At 48.5% G+C, this 16,964-nt stretch overlaps 1 protein-coding gene across 1 annotated transcript in view; it reads right to left on the bottom strand.

The window, feature by feature from the left end:
- Positions 1-16,521, bottom strand: part of CD79A (CD79a molecule) — a 68,892-nt gene extending 52,371 nt beyond the window's left edge. The window contains exon 1 of the mRNA XM_030212832.1: positions 16,320-16,521. Within this exon, the coding sequence (XP_030068692.1) occupies positions 16,320-16,386 (67 nt within the window). The 5' untranslated portion in view covers positions 16,387-16,521. The remainder of the gene's footprint in view (positions 1-16,319) is intronic.
- Positions 16,522-16,964: the final 443 nt, after the last annotated feature.

Raw genomic sequence — 16,964 nt, 5'->3', positions numbered from 1 at the left:
GCTCCATGACAGCAGTATGCAGGTCCCTGGAGCAGTTTTAGTGGGTGCAGTGCACTTCAGGCAGGCGGACACAGGCCCATCCCCCCCCCCCCACCTTGTGGTGGTAAATGTGAGCCCTTCAAAATCCACCCAAAACCCACTGTACCCACATGTAGGTGCCCCCCTTCACTCCTTAGGGCTATGGTACTGGTGTACAGTTGTGGGGAGAGGGATTTTTGAGGGGGTTGGGGGGCTCAGCACCCAAGGTAAGGGAGCTATGCACCTGGGAGCAATTTGTGAAGTCAACTGCAGTGCCCCCTAGGGAGCCCGGCTGGTGTCCTGGCATATGAGGGGGACCAGTGCACTACGAATGCTGGCTCCTCCCATGACCAAATGGCTTGGATTTGGTCGTTTCTGAGATGGGCGTCCTCGGTTTCCATTATTGCTGAAAATCGGGGACGATCATCTCTAGGGACGATCATCTCTAAGGTTGACCTAAATGTTGAGATTTGGGTGTACCCGACCGTATTATCGAAATGAAAGATGGCCGCCCATCTTGTTTCGATAATATGGGTTTCCCCGCCCCTTCGCGGGTACGTCCTGCGAGAACAGCCCCAGGAAAACTTGGGCTCCCCGTTCGATTATGCCACTCCAGCTGTCTCTAGCATTAGCAAGCACTGATTTTTAGGGTGCTCTACAAAAATGCTAGCACACCTTAGTAAACAGGGCCCTTAGTTTCCTCACAGCCTGAATGCTGAGAGTCATATCTTTCTGCCCATGGGTGGTCTTGTTTCCTTTTTGTCAAAATTAACTCTTAATTATGGATTCTCATGTATGTAGCTGGTCAGTCTTCCTATTCTTAGAGAAAACAAGGTTGTGTACCTTACAGGTGTTTTTTAAGGACAGTGGGACAGTCAGTTACACCTGCTCTATCTCTTCTTCTTTTAAGCTAAGATAACTGAGGGATGCTGTTGGATGATGCCACTCATCTGTGCAACTAATCATCCTGCTATTCTTGGAGAACATCTCTTACAGGAAATCAAACTTCCTTAGTCCTATGAGTGGGATTCATTATTTCCCCTTGTTATCTGAGAATTTTGTGGTGCAAGCAGAACAACTTGCTGTACAAGGCCTTGAGTGAATTCCTTCAAAAAGGCAGTAAATAAATCCTAATAAATAAATAGATATAAATAACTAAAGGCGCCATATATTGACAATTAGGTGCCTATCCTGCTTATTTTCGAAAGGAGAAAAAAGCCCATGTTCGGGAGATGGGCGTCCGTTTCCCGTGTGTGGCCAAATCGGTATAATCGAAAGCCGATTTTGGTCGTCTTCAACTGCACTCTGTCGTGGGAACGAATAAAGTTGACGGGGGCATGTCAGAGGCATGGTGAAGGCGGGACTGGGGCGTGGTTATCGGCCGAGCAGAGATGGGCGCGCTCGGCTGATAATGGAAAAAAGGAAGGCGTTTTTAGCGAGAATTTAGGACACTTTTTTTGGACCCTTTTTTCTCACGAATATGTCCCAAAAAAGTGGCCTAAATGACCAGATGACCACCGGAGGGAATCGGGAATCACCTCCCCTGACTCCCCCAGTGGTCACTAACCCCCTCCCGCCAAAAAAAACCCACTTGCAAAAACCTTATTTCCCAGCCTCTATGCCACCCTCAAATTCCATACCCAACTCCATAACAGCAGAATGTGTTCGATCCTCTCACAGCTATTCCCTGGGTCAGATGTGGCTCTCAGGTGCACTGCAGAGTCACATCAGCATTGCATTGTGGTGGGTGTAGGGTATTGGGCTCCGTGATTTCACTAGCTTGTGTTACAGTCTCACGATGTTGGTAGTTGGTAGGCTCTTCTCCCATGGTTCTTTTCCCCCTGCCTACTGGGTCAGAGTGTGCCCTGTTTTGTTTCCGGTAGTCCACGAGGTAGTGGCCATTTTTGTAAGTCCGTTTTAGATCCCTTTCCTGTGTTAGCCACGTTACAGAACTTAGTTCTTACCTTGAATGTTGCTGAAAGAGGGCATTGTACACCATTCTGCCAGCTCTGAGCTACTGCTAATCTTAGTACCAGGGAGACTCGTTGCCAGTGGGGCACAACCTCTGATCTGCAGTTAACTGTGAGTAAATGCGGTTATTGAAATAAAGGACGTTTTCAGCGAGATTAGTCTTACGGTGTGAACTGCTGTGCCAAGGTTATACAGCAGCAACAAGTCCTGTCCCTGGAGCACTTTTAGTGGGTAATGCAGTGCACTTCAGGCAGGTGGACCCAGGCCCATCCCCCCCTACCTGTACCACTTGTGGTGGTAAATGGGAGCCCTCTAACCCCCCCCCCCCCCACACACACACAAAACCCACTGTACCCACATGTAGGTGCCCCCTTCACTATTAAGTGCTATGGTAATGGTGTTGAGTTGTGGGGAGTGGGTTTTGGGGAGGATTTGGGGGTCTCAGCACCCAAGGTAAAGGAGCTATGCACCTGGGAGGTAATTTAATGTTTTTTCCTATTTTTTAAAAGTGCCCCCTAGGGTGCCCGGTTGGTGTCCTGGCATGTGAGGGGGACCAGTGCACTACGAATCCTGGCCCCTCCCACAACCCAAAGCCTTGGATTTGGTCGTTTTTGAGCTGGGACGCTTCGGTTTTGATTATCGCTGAAAAACAAAAATGCCCAGCTCAAACAAACGCCCACATCTCAAAAACGCCCACATCCAATGTATTTGTCTGGCACAAACCGTATTTTCGAAACTAAAGTTAAACGTCCATCTTTTTCGAAAATACAATTCGGCCCACCCCTTCACGGACCCATTCTCAGAGATGGACGTTCTTACACATGGGCATTTGCGTTCGATTATGCCCCTCCACCTGTATTAGGTGCTATTCTATAAGGGGTCTATTTACCAAGCTGCATTAAAAAGGGCCCTACGGTAGTGTCAGCGGCCGTTTTTGCCGTACACCAGGGCCCTTTTTACCACAGCAGGTAAAAAAGGCCGAAAATCGACATGGCTGTGTGGTAAAATTGCATTTACCATGTAGCCATGCTGGGGAGGGGGGAGCACTTGGCTCCCGCGGTAACCGGGCAGAGCCTATTACCGCTGGGTTAGCGCCACGCTAATAATTATGGAAAAAGTTTCTGTACTGCTGGAATTGGTATGCACTTGAGGTGGAACTACCGCTGGTGGCCACGACAACCCTTTAGTAAAAGGGCCACTAGGTTAGCAGCAGAGTGCCATAGCGCCTAACTGCAAGGGGTGTATATATGTGGGTGATGCATAGGTGGGCCATGGGCATCTCCCAGGTACAAGCATACCTTTTACAATACTATAAACTACCCACGTCACTTGGCACACCTACGTATGCCAACTTATGCCTGCCTCGAGAGAGCACCTACACATGGGCACACCGGTAATGACCTTATGCTAATATTATACAATATTCACAAACATTCCCAGCAGCTAATCCATTGTAATTTCCTAATGCAAGAACTCTGTAAACTTCCGTATCATTGTAATTCCTTATATATAGTTTTTAAGACCATCGAAGGCAAAATCCACATACGCTTGCAGTGTCCCCTCCCTTCCTCTCTTCCTTTCTCTCTTTCTCCCACAGCTCCGCCTCCCGCCATCCTTCGCCCCCGTGCCCGGCCCCGCTGCCCCCCCTGAGGTCGTCACCGCCGCTCCCCCCTCCACCGGGTCCCCCTCCGTGTTACTGGGCCCGTGCAGCGCCTCTCACCTCTGTGTGAAGGTGCTGCACGGACAAGAAGAACAGCTGATCGCCTCTTCGCTGTCTTCAGACGTCTCTCCTTTCCTTCTGGGCCCACCCCCGTCTGACGTAAGTAACCTACGTAGAGACGTCTGAAGACAGCGAAGAGGCGATCAGCTGTTCTTCTTGCCCGTGCAGCGCCTTCACACAGAGGTGAGAGGCGCTGCACGGGCCCAGTAAGACGGAGGGGGACCCGGTGGAGGGGGGAGCGGCGGCGACGACCTCAGGGGGGGCAGCTGGGCCGGGCACGGGGGCGAAGGATGGCGGGAGGCGGAGCTGTGGGAGAAAGAGAGAAAGGAAGAGAGGAAGGGAGGGGAGCCGGGGCTGCTAAAGTTTTGATTTTTATGCAGGGGGAAGCGGGAAGCAGCAGCGACCTCGGGTGGGGGGGGGGGGGGCAAGGCCGTCCATAAAGGACATGTTTGTTTTGGGGGAGGGGGTTACGTTTGTGGCATGCGCAGAGCAGCCAGCATAACGCTTGGCTGCTCTGTGCATGCTTTACGGGCCGATTACCGACGTTTTTAATGAAGGGTTAGTGAATGCAAGTGAGCTGCAACAAACAGCTCATTTGCATTCCCTATCCTTCGTGCATTCTTCGTTTTTTCAAATTCAGTAAGTTCTTTTACGTTTTAGATTCTTTTACGTTTGATTGATGCATCTCCCCCTTAGTGAGAAGAGTTGTGCTGGAGTGAGAGGAGGGGGCTGCAGGGAAAGGGAGACCAATGTGGCGGTAGCAGTGGCGATCCTAGGTCGGCTGCCACCCGGGACGGATCGCCGCTGCACAGCAGCGTCCATTCCCCCAGGGTGCAGCACGACACCCCCCCCCCCCATCGCAATGACACCCCTTCCCTGGCGCATCAAGGCCCCCCCCCCCCCGGTGCATCAAGCCCCCCCCCCCCAGGTGCATTCTTGGCTGCTGGAGGGTGCAGAGAGCAACTGCGCGCCTGTCTGCTCCACTGGCTCCCTGCTCCTTCTGCCCCGGAACAGGAAGTAACCTGTTCCGGGGCAGAGGGAGCAGGGAACCAGCGGAGCCAACAGGTGCGCGGCTGCTCTCTGCACCCTCCAGCAGCATGCACCCGGGGCGGACCGCCCCCACCACCCTGCCCTTGCTACGCCACTAGGCGGGAGGGTGGGGTGCCATGAAAAATTGTTCAGACACTAAGGGTACCATGAACTGCAAAAGTTTGGGAGCACTGCCCTGGCCAGCCAAGACCTGTTGCTTCTTTCTCTATAACATCAGCAAAATTCGCCCTTTCTTCTCTGAGCACACCACCCGAACTCTCGTCCACTCTCTCATTACCTCTCGCCTTGATTACTGCAACCTACTCCTCGCTGGCCTCCCACTTAACCATCTATCCCCCCTTCAATCCGTTCAGAACTCTGCTGCACGTCTTATCTTCCACCTGGACCGATATGCTCATATCACCCCTCTCCTCAAGTCACTTCACTGGCTTCCGATCAGGTACCACATACAATTCAAGCTTCTCCTACTAACCTACAAATGCACTCAATTTGCAGCCCCTAATTACCTCTCTACCCTTATCTCCCCTTACGCTCCTACCTGAAACCTCCGCTCACAGGACAAATCCCTCCTCTCTGTACCCTTCTCCACCACTGCCAATTCCAGGCTCCACCCTTTCTGCCTCGCCTCTCCCTATGCTTGGAACATAGGCGTAGACTGGGGGGGGCGAGGGGGGGCAATGCCCCCCCAAACGACGCGAGGCGCCGCCGCGCCATTAGTTAAAAAAAAAAAAAAACACATGCAGGCACGCGCTCCTCTCCGTCCGCTTGGCTTCCCTGCCCTCTCTATCTGCGTCCCGCCTTCCTCTGACGTCATTTCCTTTCGGGCGGGACGCAGACAGAGAGGGCAGGGAAGCCAAGCGGACGGAGAGGAGTGTTTCCGTCTACCCCTCTCTCTTCCTCCCTCCCTCCGGCTTTGAGCAAGGATTTGAAGATGGGTAGGGAGGGGGCTTGGCGTATGGGCTCAGGAAGTGTATTCCAAGCCATAGGCGTAGTTTGACTGTTTCATTTGGGGGGGCAAAGAATGGGCGGAGCATATTAGCATATAATTTGCAAATTATATGCTAATATGCCCCGCCCATTCTTTGCCCCCCCAAATGAAACAGTCAAACTACGCCTATGGCTTGGAATACACTTCCTGAGCCCATATGCCAAGCCCCCTCCCTACCCATCTTCAAATCCTTGCTCAAAGCCCACCTCTTCAATGTCGCCTTCGGCACCTAACCATTATACCTCTATTCAGGAAATCTAGACTGCCCCAATTTGTTTGACTGCACATTTTGTCCATTAGATTGTAAGCTCTTTCGAGCAGGGACTGTCCTTCTTTGTTAAACTGTACAGTGCTGCGTAACCCTAGTAGCGCTTTAGAAGTGTTAAGTAGTAAGTAGTAGTAGTAGTTTGGTTTTCAACAGTGAATATACATGAGATAGAAGTGCATGCATACTGCCTTTTTGGTATGCCAGTCTATATGGTTACCATATGGCTCCAGAAAAAGGAGGACACTGATCCAGTCCGGGTTTTGCTTCCATTGAAAGCAATGGAAGTAAAACCCAGACTGGCTCAATCTGTCCTCCTTTTTCTGGAGCCATATTCATTGGGGGTTATCCTGAAAACCTGACTGACTTTGGGATACTCCAGGACCAGCTCCACCAGATGAGCTTTATGTTCATGAATCAGGGCAGGGTTGTCTGTTTTTTTGTAAATACGCAGAACAGGAACAGCAGGGTACAGAGAGACAGACCAGCACTGCCTGCCCTAGTGTGCTGCTGTACTTCCTCCTGTCATGGTGGAGGGCTTCAGACTGGGGGTGGCAGTTGCACTTCCCCTTTCTGAGGGCAGGAACAGAGACGGAAAACAGAAATTCGGGCAGAGCTTAGTGCAACCTGGACCCTGAAGAGAATGCTAATCTGCCATCATTGCAGGCAGTAAGCCATGCTTGATTTAATCCCACCGTAGGTTCCAACCTGCAGATTGTATTTCTTTAAAAAAGAAAAGTAAAATGACAAGTCCATGTGTGGAACAGAGATAAAACCAAGTGCAAATCAGTTCTCCTGAACCTGTTAGTGAAGTTTGTTCATATAAACCAGTGGTTCCTGACCAAGTCTTAAGGCCACACCCAAGCAGTTGGATTTTCAGAATAGCCACAATGAATTTGCATGAGATAGTTGATCTGCATACCAAGGAGACAGTGCATGCGAATCTATCTCATGCATATTCATTATGGATATCCTAAAAATCTGACTGACTGGATGTGCCCTGAGGACTGGGTTGAGAACCATTGTTACAAACCCTCTGGTTCCCTGCTGAAAATTGGGTTCTCAACTGGTTCCAAATTTAATCCAGTCTGGATTGCCCTGTTGCTTGCAGAGACTTGTACTTCTAGGGGTCCTTTTACTAAGCCGTGTAAGGCTCTACGCGCGCCCAATGCATGCCAAAATGGAGTTACTGCCCGGCTACCGCATGGCTCCTACGGTAATTTCAGTTTTGGCACGCGTCCGATATGCATGGCCGAAAAATCATTTTTTTTCGGATATGTGTATTGGACGCATGCCAAGTGGTATTTGGTACACGTAGGCCATTACTGCCCAGTTACCGTGTGAGACCTTACCGCTAGGTCAGTGGCTGACGGTAACGTCACAGACCCAAAATGGGCGCACGGCAATTTTGATTTTGCCGCACGTCTATTTTTGACATAAATTTTAAAAAGGATTTTTTTACAGGTGCGCTGAAAAATGGATTGGCGCACGCCTACACTACCACAAGCCATTTTTCACCACACCTTAGTAAAAGGATCCCCTAATTTGTTAAGAGGAGTGTAGGAATAGCTTAGTGGTCAGAACAACAGGCTGAGAGCAGGGAATCCAGAGTTCAAATGCTCCTACTTCTTTTGACCTTGGGGAAGTCACTTCATCCTTCATTATCTCATGGAAGGAGTAACTAATTTGGGGGGCTCACACACACACACAGGGACTAACACCGACTGCACTAACTCATATCCACTCCCATAGCTGAGATAATATTCAAGCACCTTTCTGACTTCACGACACATGCAACTTTAGTTAAATTAGTCCCCTTTATTTTCTAACTCCTGTTACTCTATCTTATCCTATATAATAATTCTCACCTCCAACATTCTATGCATCTTGCTGCCTGTGTTCGTGACTGCTTCGGAGTTGGTATGCTAGGCTTCGTAGCACAGGCTGACGTCAGCAAACACATTGTGACGTCAACATCAGAACTCGAGGTTAAAAAAAAAACCATGCCTCACAGCTGATCCAACCCCCCCCCCCCGCCCAAACTGCCATACAGCTTGACAGAACACACAAAAAAAGGCTCGAGCCTGCCTGACGCCACTGACATGCTCAGCAGCCGCCCTCCCGAAACACCTGGGGGGGGGGTGCAGCATGACACCCCCCTCGGCGCATCAAACCCCCTCCCTCAGTGCATCACTCAAGCCCCCCCCCCCCCGAGTGCATTCTTGCCTGCCGGGTGCACGCCACTGGGGGGGGGGGGGTCTCGGTTCCGCTGGTTCCCTGCTCCCTCTGCCCCGGAACAGGAAGTAACCTGATCCGGGGCAGAGGGAGCAGGGAACCAGTGGAAATGACACCCTCCCACCGGCGTGCACCTGGGGCCGACCACCCCCACCGCCCCGCACTTGCTATGCCACTGGTCAAGGGGAAGATGCTGGATAGAGGAGTAGAGAGGATAGGGAAGAAAGGAAATATGCTTGCTCAGGGAGAGAAGGGTAGATAGTAGGGTGACAGAAGGGAGATGCTGAATTGGGATGGGGAAGAGAGAGAGAGAGGGAGGGAGGGACCCTGAACCTCGGAGGGAGGGAGGGAGACCCTGAACCTCTGAGGGAGGGGGGGATCCTGAAACTCGGAGGGAGGGAGGGGATGACCCTGGCACTCGAAGAGAGGGAGGGGGAGGGGGCCCCTGGCACACACTCTTATTCTCACACACACACTCTCTCTCACAGACACACTCGCAACCAGTCTCACTCTCTCTGTCACACACACACACTCGCACATTCACTTTCTCTCACAGACACACTCGCACCCAGTCTCACTCTCTCTCTGTCACACACACACACTCGCACATTCACTCTCTCTCTCTCTCTCACACAGTCACTCTCACACACACTCTCTTAAACATACACACTCCGAGGAAAACCTTGCTAGTGCCCATTTCATTTGTGTCAGAAACGGGCCTTTTTTACTAGTCTATCTATATGTTCCATCTTTGCTTACACCCTATGATGTCTATTAAAATGTTTTATTGCATATTGTGTTGACATTGTAATGTAGCATACCATGCTGTACCTTGTATTGTTGTTTGAATATTTTTACTGCTGTAATTCTCTATTGCTTATGTTTGACTTATTCTTGCTGTAACTGCCTGGAGTGAATTCCTTTCAAATGGCGGTAAATAAACAGTAATAAATAAATAATAAATCTACAACTTAGGGGTCCTTTTACTAAGGTGTGCTGAAAAATGACCTGCGCTAGTGTAGGCACGGGTTTTGTATACACACAGATCCATTTTCAGCACACCTGTAAAAAAAATGCCTTTTTAAAATTTTGGCCAAAAATGGTCGTGCGGCAAAATGAAAATTGGTGCGTGTCCATTTTGGGTCTGAGACCTTACCACCACCCATTGACTTAGTAGTGGTAAGGTTTCACATGTTAACCAGGTGGTAAAGTTCTATGTGCTTACAATGCCTTTTACTGCCCGGTTAGCGCCATGTACCGGAAAATAAAAATTATTTTCTGGCGCACGTAGTGGACGCGCGTAAAAAATGAAATTACTGCCTGGGCCACGCAGTAGCCGGGCGGTAATTTCAAACTGATGCGCATTGGGCACGCGTAGTCACCTACATGGCTTAGTAAAAAGACCCCTTAGATTCAAAATATCTCATGTAACTTAATATAACTTTCCAGGAAGTCAGATTTGGAAAAGGTGAGTAATTATATCTAAAATCCAAATGTAATTACATTCCCTAAGACAAGCAGAATGTTATACGTTCGTGCATGCCATGGAGTAATCCCAGAATCCTGCCGGCCAACTTTAGCTGGAAGTCGCACAAGACCATATGGTGTTATTTGGGGACTCCTACATTTACACAGAAGCCAGCCTAGGGGAAAGGAAGAGCAGAGCTTTGATTTGTTCCTGCTGAGCATATCTATCTGTTTCTGCTATTACTGATATCTGCTCCTTAGAAAGGGTGTAAGAAATATTTCTTTGGCTATTGTAGGGGCGTAGCCACTTTTGCCTCAGGGCTACTCAGCAGCTAGGCACACCATTCGTGTAGCTGACAGAGATCCTCAAGTCCTGCCAGCTATAGAAAACCGAAGCCCAACCCGATCAGCTAAAGCATAACTGTCAGCAACTCAAAGTGTTCCTACAGATGTCAGCACCTCCAGGATGCTCAATTTTTGCAGCCCTTGGGAACTGAGCATGCTGGAGGAGCCAGCCTCTGTGGCTCAAAGTGTTGCTACTAACTGCCATGCTTTAGCCAAATTTCTTTAGCTGTTAGGGCTTGGAGATTCCCACCAGCTAAGGTATGGGAGGGAAGATAAAAGAAGGTGCCTAGTGTTCACATGAGCCTCTATGCCAGCAGTTCTCAACTCAGTCAGGTTTTCAAGATACCCAGGGCCGTGCCTAGGGTCTCTGGCGCCCCCCTGCAGACTATCAGTTGGCGCCCCCCCCACCCCGTGAAAATGATCACCCCCCCCCCCCCATGAAAATGATCGCTCACCACTTGCCACACTGAAAGGAATTGTCAGCAATATTCTTAGAAACAAATTGCTATACATTGCAAAATAAGATAGCAGATGTAAATTCTCAAAGTGGACATATTCCAAACACTAAAATGAAAATAAAATGATTTTTTTTCTACCTTGTTGTCTGGTGACTTTCTTTTTCTGATCATGCTGGCCCAGTATCTGATTCTGCTGCTATCTGTCCTCTTAACTCCGTTTCCAGGGCTTCCTTTCCATTTATTTCTTTACTTTTCTCCTTTCTTCTTCATTTCTTGCTCTATATCCATTTCCAGCAATTTCTCCTCTCTCCCTGGGTCCTGCCCTCCCATCCATGTCCATTCTTGTCCCTGCCCTTTCCTCCTCCATCCATAGCCAGCAATCCTCCTCTCTCCCCTCCCCTCCATTTCCAGCAATTTGTCCTCTCCCTGGGCCCCCATGTCCATCCTTGTCCCTCTCTGCCCTTCCCTCCTCCATCCATAGCCAGCAATCCTCTCTCCCCTCCCCTTCCAGCAATTTGTCCTCTCCCTGGGCCCTGCCCTCCCATCCATGCCTCTCTGCCCTCCCATCCATTCAGGGTCTGCCCTCCCTCTCACTCCCCATTCCATCCAGGATCTATCCCCCCTCTCTCACTGCCCCCCTCTTTTCGGCTCCCAGTTCCCACCTGCGGCTGCCCCTAGTTCCAGATCCATTGATTCTCCCATCCACCCCTGCCCCAGGCTTGACCCCATTCTCCCTCCTGCTCACTTTTCAGACCCCAGTTCCAGCTCCATGCCCCTTCTCCCATCTGTCTCCCACCCAGTCCCTTCTGCTATCCAAGTGCCCCCCACCCTCACCCCATCTGTCTCCCATCCAGTCCCTTCTGCCCATCCGAGTCCCCCTCACCCCATCTGGCTCCCACCCAGTCCCTTCTGCTATCCAAGTGCCCCCCACCCTCACCCCATCTGTCTCCCACCCAGTCCCTTCTGCCCATCCGAGTCCCCCTCACCCCATCTGGCTCCCACCCAGTCCCTTCTGCTATCCAAGTGCCCCCCACCCTCACCCCATCTGTCTCCCACCCAGTCCCTTCTGCCCATCCGAGTCCCCCTCACCTCATCTGTCTCCCACCCAGTCCCTTCTGCTATCCAAGTGCCCCCCACCCTCACCCCATCTGTCTCCCACCCAGTCCCTTCTGCTATCCAAGTGCCCCCCACCCTCACCCCATCTGTCTCCCACCCAGTCCCTTCTGCCCATCCGAGTCCCCCTCACCCCATCTGTCTCCCACCCAGTCCCTTCTGCTATCCGAGTCCCCCCCACCCCATCTGTCCCCCACCCTCACCCTGCCTCGTCTTCTCCCTGCCACCCGTCTTTAAAAAGAAATTGCCAATGCCGACGCGATAGCGAGCGCAGCACCTCGTGTGCAAGTAAAAGAAGCGAATCCGATCATCTCATTGGGCCTTCCTTCACTGTCCCGCCCTAGAGGAAATAGGAAGTTGCGTCAGAGGAGGGCGGGACAGTGAGGGAAGGCCCAATGAGATGATCGGATCCGCTTCTTTTACTTGCACACGAGGTGCTGCGCTCGCTCGGCAAATAAATTTAAAGGGCTGGTGCGGGAGGGGGGGGGGGGGGGTGCCAGGATCATGAAGAGCGGCGGGAGCGGCGGCACCCACCTCTCTGGTGCCAAAAGATTTAAAGTCCTCGGCGGGGCGAGGGTAAGCACCGCGGCGGCGCCCTCCAGAGGTGGGCGCCCCTCTGCGGCGCTTACCTCGCTTACCGCATCGGCACGGCCCTGAAGATACCCACAAGTAATTTGCAGGAGAGAAATTTGCAAACAATGGAGGCAGTGCATGCAAATTTATTCCATGCATATTAATTGCAGATATCTTGAAAACCAAAGTGGCTTGGTGTGTTCCAAGGACTGGGTTGAGAACCCCTGCTCTATGCAGAAAGCTGTGCATTACAGCTATGTGCTAAAGCTCAGCGCAGTTTCCTAATGCACATGTACACAAAAATTGTAACCAATGCAGTAACCAAATACTAAGCAAATTGCATGCAAAAAATGTGTACAAATATTTGGGAGCAAGCACACATGGGTCAGCACTAGAGGCTGCTCGACCAGGGATATCAACTCCAGTCCTTGAGTGCCACAGGTACATCAAGTATTCAGGTTATCCACAGTGAACATGCATGAGATCAAATTGCATGCACTTCCTCCATTGTATGCAAATCTTTCTCATGCATGTGCATTGTGATATCCTGAAAACCTGACGTACCTGTGGCACTCGAGGACAAGAATTGCCTATCCCTGTGCTATACTTTATGCACAAAAAATTAGTGGAGGAGTGGCCTAGTGGTTAGAGCACCAGTCTTGCAATCCAGAGGTGGCCAGTTCAAATCCCACTGCTGCTCCTTGTGATCTTGGGCAAGTCACCTAATCCTCCATTGCCTCAGGTACAAACTTAGATTGTGAGCCCTCCTGGGACACAGAAATTATCCAGTGTACCTGAGTGTAACTCACCTTGTGCTACCACTGAAAAAGGTGTGCGCAAAATCTAAATAAATAATAAAATATATTGGCATTCAAAGCTGCATGCACAAACACATGTGCTATTCTACACATAAATAATATTGATAGCACCTCCCCCCCTCAGCTCACCATCCCATATCATTTTTTGATTTACCCAGGCACTTCAACAAATCAAGAACAAAACTCGTGGGTCCTTCAGACTCACAGAAAGAAGAAGACAGACATGAAATCCGTATTAATGCCAGCCACAGAGGAATGAGCCGACTTCTTACTCCTCCGCAGACCTGTTAAAGCCCTGGCATTAGAAAAGCATGTGCTCGGCTTTCAGGTCTTTTGCGCACTTCTTTGCATTTGTGTTTAATAGCCAAGACCTTTATTACTATGGGATTTTAACGAGCTGTATGCTGATGTAAGGGGTGTGCTGAAGCATCCCGTGGTAATTTTGCCATGTGCGTGCACTACCCATGTGCTAAACAATATTTTTTTATTTTTGCAGGGGGCTGTCAGGGGCAGAGAGGTGGCATGTTCTGCACTAATCGGTTAGCACAGCTACATTCCTGTGCACTAACCAATTAGTGCAGGTTTAGCGCGTGAGTCCCTACTGCCTACAAAATAAGTAGTGGTAGGGCTCATGCACTAATGGCCATGTGCTAATGTGAACATTAGCATGTGTCAGCAGAAACTGCCTGGGCAGAAAACTCTGAGATCCCACGGAGGGAAACAGTAAAAAAGGGGAGTGGGAAATGGACCACGGACTCCAGAGATGACAAGGACAATCTGGATGCTTGAGAAGATTTATTGATCAAAGACCCGGCACAGTACTGTGTTTTGGCCGGTAGCCTGCCTCAGGGGTCTTATCCCAGTAAATGAATATCAGTTTCTTCAATATAAAATGTGACCAGTCAGTAATATAAAAAGACTTTGGTAGCGTTGATAGATAGCAATAACGCTACCAAAGTCTTTTTAAAGACTACTCCATTATATCCCAACGCCTAAATTAGGAGCAGAGCAGGAGTATTAATACGCATGGATTGTAGAAATGCCAATGCCCACTATTCAACTATGCAACTTAGAATTTACGCACACCTCGTTACACAATACACTTAAGAGTTCTGCACATAAATCCTAATTAATGCCAATTAGTGCTGATAATTGCTTTTTAACATCCAATTAACAGCGCTGATTAGCTAGTTAACCAATTAAGCTACACTCATTGTTATAGAATACGCTTCGATTTCCATGCGGAAATTAAGGCACGATATTTAGAATTTGGGGGTTAGCGATTGAATAATGCCACTGTCTGGTTAACTTTGAGCCCCATCCCTGAAACTTCTCCAATCCCTCTAAATTTTAAACACTTACCCCTGGACTCCCATTACAGCTCCTTGTGACCTTGGGCAAATTCTCTAACCCTCCACTGCCTGGTACAAAACTTAGATTGTGAGCCTCACAGGAAAATTACTGTGCATGTGTTTAATATGTAAACCATTTGGGGTGTACTGCAAAAAGGTGGTATATCAAGATTCATTTAGGCAGCAACTAAAAAGTTCTCTTTTTAGGAAGTATTTTAATGTAGAGTAGAAAAATCAGAAAATGTTTTTTTTTATATTGAATATTCCTATTAATGCAATTACTAAGCAAATGTGATTCACCTTGAGCCAATCAATTTTTTTTGGTCAAGCAAAATACAGCTGTACTATAAAATGACCTTTTTGTGGTACAATCAAAGGTGGTTCAGACCGATTCTGACCAGTTCCTACCAATTCTAACCAGATCAAACTGGTTCAGACCGGTTCGGTTTCGAAGGGTTCAAACCAATTCCGATCAAACCAGTTCCGACTGGATCTGGTTCCAACTGGTTCCAACCAGTTCTGACTAGTTCAATCTGGATCCAACCAATTTAAACCAGTTCCTGACCGGTTCTGACAGGTTCAAACCAGTTCTGATTCTGACTAGTGTTGACCATTTCAAACCGGTTCCAAATGGCTCCAAATGGTTCAGACTAGCAATCTAAGTTTTTTGTACCTGGGGCAACGGAGGGTTAGGTGACATGCCCTAATTATTAGACTACTTCTCCACTCAGTACGATAGAGCTTCTCAAATGTCCTAGGAACTTTACAGTAAGATATCCACAAAATGTACGAGATAAATTAGCATATGGTTCCAATTTGCACAAATTTATTGTTTTATTGGGATTTAATAACTGCCTTAATTAAGAGACTCACCCTAGGCAGTGTACAGTAGGTACAGCTTGACATAAAATTTAAAATTTTGTTAACAGCATAACAATAGTGAAATGATCAAACAAGCATAAATACAATCAGTTTATCTCCTACCTATTCATTGTGGATATCCAGAAAGCCGACTGAGTGTAGGAAGCACAGGACAGTTTGGGAAGCTATGTTCTATGAAACTCTCCAAAATTCATTGATTATTGTATGGGTAAACTTAGAAAAATGACTGTCTATGCTCTTCTCTTTTACCCACCCTATTTCCCTCTTTTATTTTTTTGTCTATTAGATTGTAAGCTCTTTGAGCAGGGACTGTCTTTCTTCTATGTTTGTACAGCGCTGCGTACGCTTTGTAGCGCTGTAGACATGCTAAATAGTAGTAGTAGTAAGGACATAAGAGAGTCTCACTCACAATATTATCAGAACTGATTCCTGTTTAGAGGTAAGAAGGGTATGAGGTTATGGATTGATATACTGCCTTTTTGCGGTACAACCAAAGTGGTTTACATTTATTATATACAGGTATTTTGTCCCTAGTCTCTGTACATGTTGATTTGCCTGGATCACAAGGAGCCATAGTGGCAATCAAAAATTCCCAGTCCACAGTACTAACCGTTACGTAGCTCCTCCACTCCTAAGGCTGGTAGAGTGAAGACATCTAACCTTCTACCAAGAAATAGACTTGCACCATGTTTTTAATCCTGCTCTGGCGTTCATAATTTGAGGACCCTCCACTCCTGATGGAATGAAAACAAAGCAGCCTAATGGTTAGCACAGTGGGCTGGGCACTAAGAAAATCAGGGTTTAGATTCTGCCTCTCCCTCCAATGCTCCTTGTAACTTTGGGAAAGTCACTTCACTCTCCATTGCTGCGGGTATAAACATAGAGAAGTATCAACTGTACTTGCATGTAATTCACCATTTGGACAGATATGTAGAACCCAAGTGGGCAAGACCTCCCAGTAGTTTCAGAGTATCAGAGCAGCTAAGAGTTCCCCAGAAGAGTGCTTGTATATCATTTTGTTTTTCCTAGAGGCTGTTGGTGGTGTTTTTTCATTGTGAGCTTACCTGTAAAATATATGAGAAGGAGCAGGGAGCATAGGAGTGAACAGCAGGATGCCAGGTGCTGCGCCATGATGTTTCTTCCTTTCACTGAGACACTGGACTCGGGTGCACACAGAGGTACAAGAGGGCTTCAATGTTGGAGATGCTGGAAAGTGAGGTATCTGTCTACTGTGGCCTTTGTTTATGCATAGACCCTGCAGCTGGAGATTGGCTTCGCCTGACAACTTCTCTCTTTTCTGCCCTATTTTAAACCCCATAAGATCTGAGTAGGAAATATGCATGACTGCTCCTGAGGCAGCGTTGCCTGACTTCCTTTACAGAAACAGGCAGCTCTTCCGGTTTCTAATTCTGCTGCCAACCTCCCTGAAACTGGTGCTACACAACACTAAGTCAATAATATTTATTTGGTTGGTTATATGCCCTAAAAAAAACATCACGCCACTTTATGGCAAATTACATCCAGGAAGAAGTCTCTGCCCTAGAGAGCTTACAAAATCAGGCTGAGATAGGGGCAGTAAGAATCGAGACTGGATGTAACTTTTGAATGACTCTGTGCTGAAGGTCAAACATTGGAAGCTGGTGATAGAAGTGAGACTGGAAGCTGTACTGGAGGTGTCATTACTCACTTGCTACTGAAGGTCACAAAGT

This window comes from Microcaecilia unicolor, chromosome 8 (assembly GCF_901765095.1).
Source record: "Microcaecilia unicolor chromosome 8, aMicUni1.1, whole genome shotgun sequence".
Taxonomy (NCBI): domain Eukaryota; kingdom Metazoa; phylum Chordata; class Amphibia; order Gymnophiona; family Siphonopidae; genus Microcaecilia; species Microcaecilia unicolor.
The sequence above is the reverse complement of the archived record's forward strand: the minus strand, read 5'-3'. Positions and strand labels throughout refer to the sequence as shown.